Source organism: Austrofundulus limnaeus, unplaced genomic scaffold, assembly GCF_001266775.1.
Source record: "Austrofundulus limnaeus strain Quisiro unplaced genomic scaffold, Austrofundulus_limnaeus-1.0 Scaffold261, whole genome shotgun sequence".
In the NCBI taxonomy this organism is placed as follows: Eukaryota; Metazoa; Chordata; class Actinopteri; order Cyprinodontiformes; family Rivulidae; genus Austrofundulus; species Austrofundulus limnaeus.
Genome location: NW_013952663.1, coordinates 296104 through 311450, shown reverse-complemented (window position 1 = coordinate 311450; position 15347 = coordinate 296104). Strand labels below are relative to the sequence as shown.

Genomic DNA, 15347 nt, shown 5'->3' with positions numbered 1-15347 from the left:
GACATAGACACTTTATTATGGTATAGTATTTAAATGTATGCCTGAAACACATAATATTCCCCCTTTAAATCAACTCCACCATTGATTTGGATGTTTCAGGGTCTCGTTTACACAAAGCGCCACACACAAGCGTCTGCCGCGTAGCTGTCCCTGTCCCTGTCCTCCTCGTGTGCCACTGCAGCCTCATRTTTTGCCATCAGTCTTCTCGCTCCATGTAAGACGACGCAGTCTCTGGCCCGACCCAGCGGTGAYGGATCTAATCTGTCACCTGTCATATGGACAGTTTCAGAATGCACAAGTCTGCTGACAGCCACCCCCGCCCCCCCAACACACCCTCGGCAGGCTCGGCTTTTTAAGAAGAACACACGATGGGGAAAGTAATCCTCATCTCATAACGTCTTGTTTACCATTTGTGTTTGAAACTTGAGCCCTTTTTTTTWAATCAACAATAAGAGCATAAAGATCTGAGTGAACCAGGCTCATAAGAGGAAATTCAGCWGTAGAAATCGCCACGGGTGTTGGATCAGTATATAATAAAAACATGCAATAAAGCTACAAATGGAAAGCTTTTGGAACCTTAGAAATGAAAATACCTTTTTTCTCATTCAGTATATCAGCTTGAAATATCCACTGATGCTAGAAAATTCACATGTGAAACTAGCATTCCTCAAATGAATGCATATGACTCACCTCTTTGCATGCCAGTGTTTTAAATTTCCTTCAACACTCAGAGTATATGTGAGGAACGAGTCTCAGCTACTACCTCACAAACTTTCAGCTCAGTGCCTAAAAAGCTGATAGAGTTATAGTTGTTTTTGTGTTTGCTAAGGCTGATTAGCTGTGGCGGTCATGTTAAATTGGATTGACTCCAAAAATGATTAAGTTGTAAATGTACAATCAGAGATTTATTTTTGAAAGTTTTTTTAAAATTCTTGCAGTGGGTCTTGAGATATTTTGCTAATAGACAGAGTTGAATCGAAATGCTATAGTTATTGGCAAAAGTTTAAACCAAAACCTAGCACCATCTATTGGCACTCAGGGTATGTCTTGGGGATTAGTCTCAGCTACTACCCCATCAAATTTGAGCTCACGTCTGCAAAAGACATACCCATTTTTGTGTTTCATATTAGCTGCAGTGGCCATATCAAATCAAATTTTCTCCAAATGTTAATCACTTGTAGATGTTCATCCATATATTATAATATGAGACTTTCATTCAAATGTGCCCAGTGGTTCATGAGATATTTTGCTAACAAACAATGTTGACTCTAAATGTTTACCACCAAGGTTTTAAACAAAGATCTTACATGATTTGTTAACACCCAAAGAAATATTCTCAGCTACTACCACGTCAAATTTTAGCTCAAATTTTGTAAATCTGGCAGAAATGTGGCCGTTTTTGTGTTAGTTAATGTCAGCTGGATGTGGCGGCCATCTTGAACAGGGCAGTAGATGCACATGCCCATTCGAGGATGAGCCTGTGAGAGCTCTCCATGAGATGTTGAGCTAACAAAACATGCAGACACAGGCCTCTCAGAGCAGCGGGTGATAACAATTTCAAAGAATATGGCAAAGCTTTGCTTTTCCTCTCAGTGGACAAACCAAGGAAACTGCGAAGAAAAAACAACAACTTTGCACAGATTGTGTGTATTTGACGAAGAAAAGCTCCTATCAGCCTCCTCGTTGGTTGAGGCGCCTGGTGAGATAACAGGCTTCGGGGAAGTAAGTGACACATTCGCATTTAGCTTTAAAGTGATAACCTTCTGCCGTGTTGATTTTGTAATCATAAACCGGTGAAACAAGATTGTCAATGAGTGCCGGGGGTGGGGTGGAGTGGGGGGTACAGCTCTGTAAGGTGATTTGATCCTCAAGAAGGAAGCCAGTTGAATTTAACACCTCAACTACAACAGCACAGCAATCTGCACACATGGTTGTGTTACGAAGCACAGAAGCCACTTGTTCAGCAGCCGTAGGATGCTTTGTGGTTTTTATGTGTGGATGCTGTCTGATCATGTAGGTGTGAGTGTGTGCTTCTTTTTGGGAGGGGGGGGGGGGTTGGAACACGTAGGAGAATGAAATGAGATACAGGCCAAATTTCTCGGATTTCTTCGGGAGCACAAAACTTTGAGCCAAGGATGCTGACAGACTAAATATACACATATACAGGGGTGTCACTAGGTTTTACGGACAAGGGGGGCTTAGTAACATTTTTTAGAGAACAATACCTACACTTTCAGAGTATTATTTTTTTTCCATAGTTATTTTTAAATCATTCAAGGCTAAATAATATTTTAACATCAACTCAAAAATACCCCACAACTGAACATTAAAACTATTTTACACCATAAATTAAAGGGAAACTGACAGATTTATGATCATACATTTTAGTCAATAATGAAATATTAAATGGTTATTTATTCTGAATTTTTGTAATAAATAAATAAATAAATAATGTTTACACCAAAATAATTTAGGGGGGCTTTAAAATAGGCCTAGTGACGCCACTGACGATATATACAATTACATCTCTTTTATCCTCCTTCCACTTGTGTTGCATTTTTCATGGGCTCGTAGAGAACCTCAGCGCTGTGCAGCTGTGGCATCAGACATGCACTGGGGCTGAGCCCTGCTCCTCTCATTGTGCCCTGGGAGGAACTTGGCAGGATCGGTGTTTCTGTGGCTGCATGCAAAGGGCCCAAATTGATGCCTGTGTCCTTGAGCGGAGATCGTTTGAGCTTGCTGCTGGATCACTAATCCCAACCGGCGGAGCACGTGGTCCTCATGCCGAGCCGAAGGTTTGGGCTTTTACTCCGTGTTGGAACATCTCAGAGCTTCGAGACCCCGCAGATGCGAGCTCCTTCTCGTTTTCTGTGGCTCACGAGATAACTGAAGCTTCAACTGCAAACACAGCTTCAAATAATCACAATTTGGTGCCAAAATCTACTCCAATAAAGGAGTGATTTTTTCCCCCTTTTCTTGTCGGAGCATTTAGCCATACATAAGGCCAGGAGTACGTGCACAAGGATGCTGACTTTGACTACATCTTGTCGAATGCATAATTCATTTGACGACGGAGTAGCTTCAGAAGTGCAGGAGAAGCCACAGAGAAGAACGAATGCGTGGAAGCAGAAGGGTGGAAAGAGCAGGTGGAATAAGATAAAAGCTGGAAGTGAGGGACTGAGTGAGGGATTACTGAGATGAAGGAGGCAAAATGGACAACAAAGGGGAGAAGAATACTGCAGGAACTGGAAGTGTTAGAGCAGCGGAGTGTATCGCCGGTGACAACAAGAAGTGGAGCGATAATCAAAGAAAAACTAGCAAAGCAGGGCTGAGGAAGAGACAGGTGCCAGAAATGTACAGTGTAACCGCATTTTCAGAAGGGAAAACTTGATTGTATTGGCAGAAATTGCTCTAAAATAAAATTAAGATCGTGTGCACAATATTTGCTTATGTCCTCACACCTCAAAACAGCTTTCTCTGACTTGTACAGGAAATGAAAAAGAAAGGCAAGCCCACGACCAAATATAAGTCCCGTGACATTTCTTCAAAGCTGATGTGCCCTAATATCCCAATTTGCAAAGTTATGTAATGACACTCCTGTGTGATTCACTTGTATAATGCATTCCCTTGCAATTTATTGTTTCTTTTGGGTTTCTCTGAGATCTCAGTGTAGGGAGGAACAGAAAATTACATAATCTGGTAAAAAAAAAYCTACTTCAACACCTAGCGTGACGTATTACGTGGTAGAGGCTAGAAAAAAAGGTTTCCTGTCAAGCATTTTACTGTAAAGGATAGTTCAGATTATTTTAAGTGTGGTTCTGTGGAAAGTTTGAGAACAATTACTATCTTACCTGTTGTGGATAATAGAGATGTGTATTAAGCAAAAACACTCTAAGGGGTTTTTGGTAATTATTCACTTTTTTTATTTGTTCAAATGCATGCTGTCTGCCAGTGAAGCTAAGATCACCTGGGATTATAGTTTCCATTTTATAATCCTTTCAAAATAAACTACAGTGGGAGAAAATCTCTGGGGACGCTTAGGGCAGTTCTCTTTTTTTTTTTTCAGGAGTAGTAGGTGTTCTGTTAAAAAAAGCAACATTAGGCAACAACTTTGTTTGTCTCTATCAGGTGTTGTTGTTAAAAATGAGATAACCATGACAGTTATGTTAATCACTTAAATTTGCTAAATTAGACTTTAATAATTAAAAAACCACTGCCTATCATAGGTATTTCAAATGACCTCAYTGTAAAGGAAATGAGAGTAATTCTGAACAGACTGGTGAGCATTTGTCATGCTAAAACCAAAGTGGAAAGCTGTCCTAAAATGACTCCAACCTGAAACATTTTATAGCAGTTTATGCAAACTTTAAACTTTTATGCCACAGTCAAATTCACATTACATGGTCATTTACATAGTTAGAGTTGTGTATTTGTTAGAAAACACAAATAGCTAGCTGTAACTGTGCTTTCAGGGTAACCTGGGACATTTCTAGCTGTGAAATCAAACTATTGCTGCTGGAATAATCATGCAATGAACAAAGGCCCTCCAGTGACACTGGATAAAAATAATAATAACGTGTGGTCACAAGACAAATGCCTTCATTCCCATGCAGGAACTGTTGATTGCTAACATGGACAAGTTTGAATTAATTTCATTTTATGTTAAAATAGGATCAAATTACAATGACATACATTTGCGGTTAAACGGGGTAATTCTGAGCATTATTTGCTGCAGAGAAAAGACAGGTGATGACTGAGTGGTGTTTGTCTTTAAAAGCTTAAAAACAGTTCAAAACAAGCTCCTCTCTCACATCATGTCTTTGTTGTGGTAGGAATCAGCAACACAGTAAAAAAAAAAAGTTCCTGACATTACCTAGAGTGTCATCTCGTCGTACACTACTGTTATGAACCGACACGTTATCTTGTGCCCACACATTATTATTATCATGTGCCCAAACATTATTACCTTGTACCCATGCGTTATCATCTTGCACCCATGCATTTCATCTTGTGCCCACACATTATTATCCCGTGCCCACTAATTTTATCTTGTGCCCACGCATTAATATGTTGTGCCCACACATTATTTTCTTGTGTCCACACATTACTATCTCATGCCCACACATTACTGTCATGTGCCCACACATTATTATTACTTTGTGCCCACACATTTTTTCCTTGTGCCCACACATTACTATCTCATGCCCACACATTATTACCTTGCACCCATGCATTTCATCTTGTGTCCACACAATACTGTCTCTACCCACACATTTTTATCCCATGCCCACTACTTTTATCTTGTGTCCACACGTTAATATCTTGTGCCCACACATTATTATCTCATTCCCATGCATTAATTTCTAGTGCTCGTGTGCTATCATCTTGTGCCCAGGCAATACTATCACGTGCCCACGAGGTCATAACATTTGGGCATGCATTATTTTTTTAATCCAATTKCACCGGATAGGCTCTTTAGTAATGTGATTTAACTATTATTAACATTTTTTCTATTGATTTTCTTTTAAGACAATCCAAAACTAGCTGCTAGCTTGTCAGTTCAGTCAAATATGAACTCAGTTTCTCAATAAACTCAGGTTCAAAGATATTAATAAGTAAGATATAAATTGTTCATAAGATATTTCAAAGAAGTCTACCTCAGAAAATATGTATTTATGTGAAATGTGTTCACGCAACACCAAATGATACCTCAAACAAGAGTATGTTCATTCATGATGCCCAAAAGTTTGTATTTAAAAATACACAAACATTAGCCCTAGTCTTTGTAATATTTTACAGTTTAGAGATGATAAATGAACATTTCTTGCCTTAAATATATTTTATTTTCTCCCACAAAGTTGCACTCAGTCTGCCTATGTGCTCATAAGTGCCCTTTTAAAACACTCAAATGAAAATTGAGGGTGAACTTTCCCACCAGTACCGGTTCAGACTCAGAACTCAGCAGGGGGAGGGGGGGGGTGCCATTTAGGCCTCAAAGACTGGCTGGAAACTTTCYATTGTATCACTAATTTTTGTTATCAAAAATCGCCACTTAAGGCACAATAGTGCTTTAATTCATTTGTCACTCACTGGCTTATTGTGCGTTCACCCACACAGTGAAACTTGGTGCACACAGACCTTCGCAGRGGAAGCGGCGTTGTTCACATAACCTGTTATACAGCATGTGGGTGTCAGGGAACAGCTCACTCAGGGAGCTGCTCACCCGTCATTTGCTACATGATGGCAAGCCACACGCCTCACCTGCAATGCAGCCAGCCTCCATTAAACTTTAATTACTCACAGTTAAAGGAATATGCTAAATAATTCKTAAAATCCCACCTGAATTCATTCAGCTTGTGGGTTTGAATCCCCCACTAGTCGTGCTGTAGTACTAAATGACAATTTGAATATATTTCTAGTCATAGAATATGCATCCACTCAGCTTATTGATGATAAAATACCTGCTTTAATGATCAGTCAGCGCGTTCACTAACAATAACTTTCTCTATTATAAACTGACCATCTGTCTYGCAAGTTTTTCAAGTCTTCCTTGCCAGCTTTACAGTAAGTCTTTTCTCACTTCAAAAGCGATACAGAATTCTGGAACAAGTTTGGTGAAACATCCACAGTGACCAACTGTGGTCTTCATGAATCATTGAAGGGAATTTATTCAAACTTTCARAACGTTGTTACTAGGTTGTCATCTACAGCTGATAAACTTTTGGAGCTTGTCCAATTCAAGATGGCAATTTTGGCAAATACAATTGTAGCTAAAACTCTCTGCTGGATGAAACCCTGTTGATCTGTTAGCAAAATATCTAATTAACCACGAGATGGATTTAAATGAAACTCTMAGSAMGTAGCTGCTAGATGAACATCAACAGTTGATTAAATTTTGACGTCTGTCCTGTTCAAGATGGCTGCCGCAGCTARTCAATATTTGCTGACACAAAAATGGTCATGGCTCATTGGGTTTTACAGATTATAAACTGAAATTTGGTGTGGTTGTAGCTGTGAGTCAATCACAACCAATTTTGTATAAAGTACCTCAAAGTGATACTTGAGTAAAAGTACAAGTATCTTATCATAAAAATATTTTGGTAAAAGTTAATCTTCTCTAAGAATATTACTTGAGTAAAAGTCTTAAAGTATCTAATATTTTTTGTACTTAAGTATCAAAAGTAAATTTCTGACAAAAAAATGTACTTAAGTAACAAAAGTAAAAGTACTGAGTAAAAGTGAGCGGTTAGATTTTCCAAAATGGCATTTATTGGGAGGTGAATTCCCCCCCAAAAACTTTTTTTTTCTAGCGTGCAGCTGTGATGGGTTGTGTAAAAGCTATTATGGTGTCAGAATGGTATATATTTGTAATTATCATCTAACCACAATTAAATTCACTCTGTCCAGGAGACACAATTTATCAGGATAATATTTTGTTATAACAACTCGCAATAAATTAGGAGTAACRACTTTCTACTTCTTACCTTTTTAAAAAATGTAGTGAGTAGAAAGTACAGATAATTGTTTAAAAATGTAATGAGTAAAAGTAAAAGTAGGCTGAAAAATAATTACTCAAGTAAAGTACAGATGACCAAAATTTCTACTTAAGGACAGTAACAAAGTATTTGTACTTRGTTACTTTACAACTATGTGATAATGTTGCATGACATTGTGGTGGGCGAAAAGCATTTCTTCGATGAATGCTAGGCTTTTAATATATTTTTTTTATTTTAGTTTTCTTTAATTTTTTCAGCTAAAACAGAGTAACTCTGCATTTAAGATTAACTGAAACRTTTCCTGGCAGTGTTGTCTCCTTCTACCCCGGCTTCTCGTCAGAAACTTGTCAAACGAGATTTTGACTGGTGACCAAAAAGGGGGCTTAAAGAAGCAACGCACATCACCACGAAAGTTAGCTCATCAGAGCAACGACGTGATTCGTTGATCGGTGTAATACGCACGCATTCAGTGCACCTCATTGTTAAACTCCCACCTCATCTGACTGCRCCTACTTATCTAGGTTTAACTGACCAATAATTTCTGTTGCCACAGCAACAGAGAGCTTGATAAGCAAACGAATGTGCCACAGTTGAGCGCACGTTTATGTAATACATCCGAAAAGGGCCAGCTGTACTCACGTCTGTGTTTGAAAAAAAAAAAACACCAAATACATACGAATAATTTTTTTTAAGAGATCGTTGCTGCCTTTCGGTTGCTTTTGAGCGTTTCCGACCTTTCYGTCATCACTTCCTGCTGGAAGCAGGATTCAGATGCAGGTGCTCGAGTGCATTGTTCGCCTGCTCTCGAGTCCCTGCAAGTGAAATAACCAGGATGTTCGATGGTCTGCGGCTCCGAGTGTGTCAGGTGTCACGTCACATTAAAGCTGTGTCGATTTCCTCTTTATTAGCCAGATTTGAGGATGACCTTACGAAAACAAAGCGGGGAGGATGCTGCTGCTGCTGATGATGATGATGCCGAGCACATGTGGATGATATAACACACTGCTCCGGTTGCTGTGTGAGATGCAGACTTTTGCTGAGCTTTGTAACGTGTAGGTATATGGGATAGCGCRCAGAGCACTGCTGCCCACCCATGGTCTCATCCTGACAACGTTCTGACACAAAGCCCTGCTTGCACGCAGAGAAACCCAAAACCCGGGCTCTTTCTGCCGCTCACATCCACGCAGGTCGTCCAGCCCCCTGTTTCTGAACTCACAACAGCATGACACAGAGTAGGAGATGCAGAGAGAGTGGGAGAGAGGGTCATCCAGAGGAGCAGGAATCAAAGGAAATGTACACCTCTCTGTTAGCTCGGCTCATCCTGAGCTSTCTTTGACAGGTTMAAATCCCAGAAATAACTCAAACACCGCTTTTTATTATTATTATTWTTTTGTTAATTGTCGTGTTAATAAAGTTCTAGAATTGAGATATGGCAGAGTGACGGAAGCTTTCTTCTTCTGTGGTCATTTCAACTCTCTTCTCTCTCACACACACAGAAGATACAAGAGATGGGCTTACCTTTGTAGTCACAATGCAGAGGCAGTCCATGGTACTTCGAACAAAATAGTGGGGTGTATCTCAACCCCCCCAACCCCCCCACGACAGAGGGCTGAGACCCCACGCCCCTCTCCCCAGCCTGCCCCGCTCCTGCACGCTCACTCTCGTCCTGCCTGTCCCCCCTTTTCTCTCCCTTCGTGAGTCTCTTCTTTGACTGACTGAGCCAGCGAGGGAACGAGAGGATGGAGGGAGGGGGGCATGAAAAAAAGGGAGGGGGAGGGCCACAGGGAAATGATGGAGAGAGTGAGCAAAAAAAGGAATGGGTGAGCAGAGCAGAGGAGGAGAGGGTGGTCTCAGAATTTTAGTGTGAGAGGGGAGAAAAGAACGGCGAGATGGAGGTGAGCCGATTTCCCATGGCTGAAACAACAAAAAATAAGGAGGAGAAGAAGAGATGGAGAAGATGGGGTGGATGTGAGAAGAGGAGGATGGAGATGGAAAGCAGAGGTGGTGGGATTAACAGAAAGAAAAGAAAAAAGAACAGGGGGTGGGGGAGTCACACCGTGGAAAGGAAGGGAAAAGGAGAAACAGAGAGCAGCGAAACGGCAGAGGATGGAAAGGAACAACTGAGGGAGGGGGGCAGAGAAGAGGAGAGAGAAAGAGAGAGAGAAGAAAAAAGAGAGTGGGTGACTGCGTGAGGGTGTGCATGTGAAGACAGAAGGAATTAGACCGAAAGGAAATGTGTTGAGGAGGAGAGTGTGAATTACATATGCATCAGAGAGAAAACACACCAAGCACCGCGAGAACAGCTTAAAGAACAAATCCCATCAAAACTCCCAGTTTCTATCAATCCCATGAAAAACTGAGACTCTGAGGCACGTTGAGCTTTTTTTTTCTGCTTGTTGTAGCACTCTGCAGCTGTTGCCTTAGCAATGGTGCAGTTGTTGCCATGGCAATGAGAGGCTTGTTGTTGTCATATGGTCAACCTTGGTGCTGAGAGCTGTGTAACTGTGCATATGTGTGGTATAAACCTATCCAGGGATCACCTRAAAACTAGCAGGTGATCCCACTTAAACTTACATTATCTGTAAATAAACTCGTTATTTAAAAAAATGCATGTCACCTACTGCTTTGCACTTCAAAGTTTTAAATAAAGTTCTCAAATCCTCTCTCAGAGTGTCTGATGGGATGACTTTGAGCTAACGCCACACTAAGTTTCATCTCTGTATCTGTCAAATCGACTGAGTTATGGTCATTTATATTTCAGGTAAATTTGATCAGGTATGGTGGCTATCTTGAATCAGTTTGACTCCAAAAGTAAATTGGCTGAAGACGTACATCCAGTGATGACTTCCCACAAGTTTCATTAAAAACTACCCAGGAGATTATGAGATATTTTGCTAACAGACAAGACAAATGGATGCAGACACAGGCAATTACATAAATGTCCACATTTCATGGCATCAGATGACAAAATGAAAAGTTACTCTGACTTTCAGGAGCTACTCAGGCTTTAAACCGTTTTGATTCCTAAAAGTCTAATCTTTTATCAGTTTTTTTTTCTTTAAATAAAAAGTGCACACACTCCTTTGAAAACACCTTTTGCCTTTAAGACTGTGGGTCGTACCACTTGCGGTGTGTGTGGGGGGGAGGTGCGCTATGGTGTCTTTGCATCATCAGATCTATAATTGTACACCCCTCACTCCACCTCATCCCCACTTTCCCAGCTCCCAACAAAGCTGGAGCAATGGTGCAGCACAAAAAAAGGCTAAATGATGAGCACACACTCGATCCCCTCGGGGGGTGAATAGTGGAAGCTTTGATGGAAACGAACAGTGTAACACAAACATACTGGCATTCGCAGATGGTCCAAACCTACAGATGGCCACGGTTATAAAAATACTCATCGCTGCAAATAAAAGGTGGGAAAATCAGAGTTTTCTACTATGAAATACCTGCAAGCCTAAACTCAAGCATCTGTTTGCTATCATTTTTAGTCGTTTCCAAACTTGTTAGCAGCTAAATGTGGCCGAGCTTTAACGAGACGGCAGACCTAGTTAAACTATTATTTCACATTGTCATCATATAACATTTAATAACTCCCACTAGCCTTTAATGCCTTCTGACAACTCTTTCCATTATATGTTCAAAGACGTGAGGAACCAGTTTTCTCCTGACTGATCTGTGATAAGACTGCTTTTGTCTGATTTGACTTATGAGTGTGGCGAGAACAATTATGGCAATAAAAACAGAGAACTCAGGACTGGATGATAACTCAGCTTAATGTGAGAGATGTGAATATCTTAGTTCAGTGGTTCCCATCCTTTTTAGACCTGTGTACCCCCTGAGCCATTTTGTCATACCACTACTACCCCTTCAGTCAAACTTAATGTTTCTCCAAAACTATAATGTACTACAACTGATTATTAAATGGAAATTTTTTATTTAACCCCCTAGAAAGTTTAATCCTCAGGCATTTTTTCATCTCAAATTAATCATAAAGATRAAAACATTGCCTTGAAAGTGAATAAGTAATTAAATAAATAAACCAGGTAAAGGCAGGTGCAGAAAACATCAGCATACAAAATACATTGTATTGTCCAAAATATGTCAGAAACTCACCAAAATGAGCAAATTCTATGTGTTTCCACATTTTATACAGGATTCGATTATACGTTAATTCCATTATTCCAACTGCCTTTTTCACATTGCGGCAATCATAGGGCCCTACACATCTCAGTTCTATTTTTTTACACACCTGGGAAATTTTTCCATATACCCACTGTAATATAGACACTGTGAAGGGCTGAAAGAACTGTCCAGGATCCTGAAAGTGCTGGAATGTTTCAGGACCTTGGAAAGTGTGAAGGACTTAAGGAACTGCCCAAGGTTCTTAAAGTGCTTAAATGTTTTAGGACAGGGCTGCCCAACCCTGGTCCTCAAGAGTCCCTATCCAGCATGTTTTACTTGTTTCCCTGCTCTTCAGCAGGTCTTCAGAAGATTGTTAATCACTCATTCATTCAAACCAGGTGGGTCAAATCAGGGAAACATCTAAACATGCAGGTAAGGAGTTCTTGAGGACCAGGGTTGAGAATCACTGCTTTAACACATCATCTGATTTATTACTTACAAATGAATGGCAAAGAATCAATGGCTTTGAGAAAAAATACTAAAAAACATAAAACTAAGTCAATATTATATTTTGAAAATGTCTCATCAAGCTCAGAGAAGCTCATGAGGTGTTTGTCAAAATTTACAACAGTGATTTTTAGATTTTTCACTGACTTGACACACCTGGTTTGAATGAATGAGTGATTAACAATCTTCTGAAGACCTGCTGAATAGCAGGAAAACAAGTAAAACATGCTGGATAGGGGCTCTCGAGGACCAGGGTTGGGCAGCCCTGTTTTAGGACCTTGAACAGTGTGAAGGGTTGAAGGAACTGTCCAGGGTCCTGAAAGTGCTAAAATGTTTTAGGACCTTGGACAATGTGAAGGACTTAAGGAACTGTCCAAGGTCCTGAAAGTACTGGAATATTTTAGGACCTTGGTCAGTGTGAAGAACTGAATGAACTGTCCAAGGTCCTGAAAGTGCTGGAATGTTTCAGGACTTTAGACAGTGTCAAAGGCTGAAGGAACTGTCCAAGGTCCTGAAAGTGCTGGAATGTTTCAGGACTTTAGTTCTTTCTCAGTGTTGCTCATAAACAAATCTAGCATTTATAGCATGAATTTGGTCATGTAAATATCATTCTGCTCAGTCCCCCTCAATGTTTCAAATTCTTGCACAAGCTGTCTGTGCTTGGAGTAGTTTTTGGGAACGACTCTCAGCTATTGCCACACTGAGAGTTTCATTGAAATATGTTCATTGTTAACCAACAAATAGGGTCGACTTCAACCTTTATTGCCAAGGGTTCGAGCAAAAACAATCTTGTTGTGCTTTATGTATGCATYAAAGACATACTGTAGTTCAGCTAGTCCACTCAAAATTGGAATTTAATATCAGAAAATTCTGTTGAGTCATACTCCTTTAAGTGTTTTCTAATGGCAGCTGGCAGTGGCAGCCATCTTGAATTTGGTTGAATTGAAAAACTAATCCTATGTAGACGTACACACACTTACCTTCCAAGTGTCATAATAATACCTGTTCACTTGTTCGTGAGATATTTTGCTAATGCTAAAGAGAAATGAACACAAACAGGGGCTAAAACAACAGCTGGGAAATCTCTGATGAAGACAGAAGTAGAACATCAAAACATGTCAGACACGTCTGAGTGTATAACAACAGAAAACTCAAGACTTTATTACAAATGGACAATGAGTTTTACTGGAAAATGAGCTTACAAAGTTCTCATTTCACCTTCTTCGTTGGGCAATAATCCCATAAATTCAGAACTTTTTTGCATTTTTTAGTACGTTTTTTCTGGCAGTGATCCCCATTTTTACACATGTATCATATTTGTTTGTCACATTAGGATCAGCCACAACATTAAAACCCTCTGAGAAGAACAGTCAATTATGTAATCAGTTTACAGTGCAATGTTCTGCTAGAGAAGAACTTGTTTCCTGGCCTAACTGTGACACATCCCACCCACTCAAACACTGTGGTGGACCACTCACTCTCCCCCATGGCAACTGCAATTCATGACACCACTGAGATCGGGACAAAACCATTAATTAGAATAAGAAAAACTGCACTGGAACAGCAACAAGGATTCAGTCTGCATCTTGTTTTGTGATAATCACAAGCCCCCAAAAGCTCAGAACCTGAAGGACCTCCTACAAGACCCCTTATTTGTAACTCTATAAGTCATAACGGTATAGAGGCAACTCCAATTTTACAATTTTGTATTATGTTTCATATTTATCTTCTGTTTAAATAGCATCACTAGTCAGCTACGTATTTTACACTTAAACTTTCCAAAAAGCTCGGCTGGTTTTATAAATCTGTCCAACAATGTAGCCAACATTTGACTAATCTAAATAATTATTGTTATCTTTAGAAAGGAGATAAAAAATAGAGATGAGAAAGTGTTTTTCAAAAAATTTTGCGGGTGCTTCTCTGGTGTGAAACTGTTTATCTCAAGTTCATAAGGAGAATTTTTTAAGAAAAGAAAGAGCAGCATTTTTGTGTTTTCACACAGAATAAAATGTTTTGTTGCTTTAGGTCTCACTATGAAAGCACATCTGAAAGGTACCTCTTTAACGATGCAACTTGAAATATAGGAAAAAGCTGAAATGTACATATGAGCAGGTGAGTATTTTGTTTGTAAAAATGTCCATGTGTCATGCAGTTCCCTTAATAGAAAACTATTTTATCCACAAATCCACATAAGACTGAGTTTACCTGCAACTCCTCAAATTAAAGAAGCAAAATAGATKAAATGTTTCAATAAAGAATGAGTCCAGAGGACCTGATGTAACCTTGTTAGATTTATCTACCAGGATTACTGAGCTTGCATCACACTATCTTATCCATTCCTAACTCTGCAGTAGTCTACACTGTAACAAGCATATGAATTACATGTGTTGTAAAAGTGAGTAAATTGGCTGCTTTTTTCAGACATGGTTTAAAGCATAAAAATTTACAAGGAAACTGAGAATCAAGTAGGTGATAAACCATTTCCTGAATGCAAACAGAGGACATTTTTGGTCACATTTCAAGTTTTTCTGTCAAGTGAGCAAACGGCTCTTTCATTTCCAAAGTTAGGATTCTTTTGATGCACATTGCGAACTGCACAAGCTTCAACCAAACAAAGATTTGATTCAGGAAAATTACATAACACAGATGGTGATTATGTAAAAGAGGAGAAAGCATACATCTTAAACCAACAAACCTTTTTTTTTCTTTCCCCTAAAACACCCACCCTTCTACGCAGGCTTTTACACATGCACATGCTGTTAAAAATATATCATGCTACAAGAAGCAGAGAGAAAAAAAAGACCTCTCCCCGGTGGATGAGCTGGGATGCTGAGAGCCATTCCACTGGTGCAGATAAACCTCCATTATGATGGTCCTTTTAATACAAAAACTTCAAAAAGCACTCACCCATAAATATGCAGAGTCCATCCTGCTGTGCAGTTTTGCTTAAAGACTAGAGTGTTTTGGCTCTAATGGTGYGCCTCTGAACAAGAAGTAGGCCAAGGACAAGCTCTGGTCATCCAAACAGGCTGGAAACAGGCAACGCGTCCAGATCATGCGGCTGCTGTTTGAATGGTGGCCTAATTTAACTTTAGCAGAGGCCAGTGGCTCAGACTTTATTACATTTGCCTTTTTTAATCACCAGACATTCACTTTATACATCAGTCCATCAGGGGAAAGGACCGTTATTAAAGCTGAAATAACAAAGATATATATATA

General features: G+C 39.7%; 1 protein-coding gene across 1 annotated transcript in view; it reads right to left on the bottom strand.

Annotated features, from left to right (window-relative positions):
* Positions 1–9102, bottom strand: part of dlg4a (discs, large homolog 4a (Drosophila)) — a 92130-nt gene extending 83028 nt beyond the window's left edge. The window contains exon 1 of the mRNA XM_014020640.1: positions 9015–9102. Coding sequence (XP_013876094.1) covers positions 9015–9044 — 30 coding nt within the window. The 5' untranslated portion in view covers positions 9045–9102. The remainder of the gene's footprint in view (positions 1–9014) is intronic.
* Between the last annotated feature and the right edge of the window lie 6245 nt (positions 9103–15347).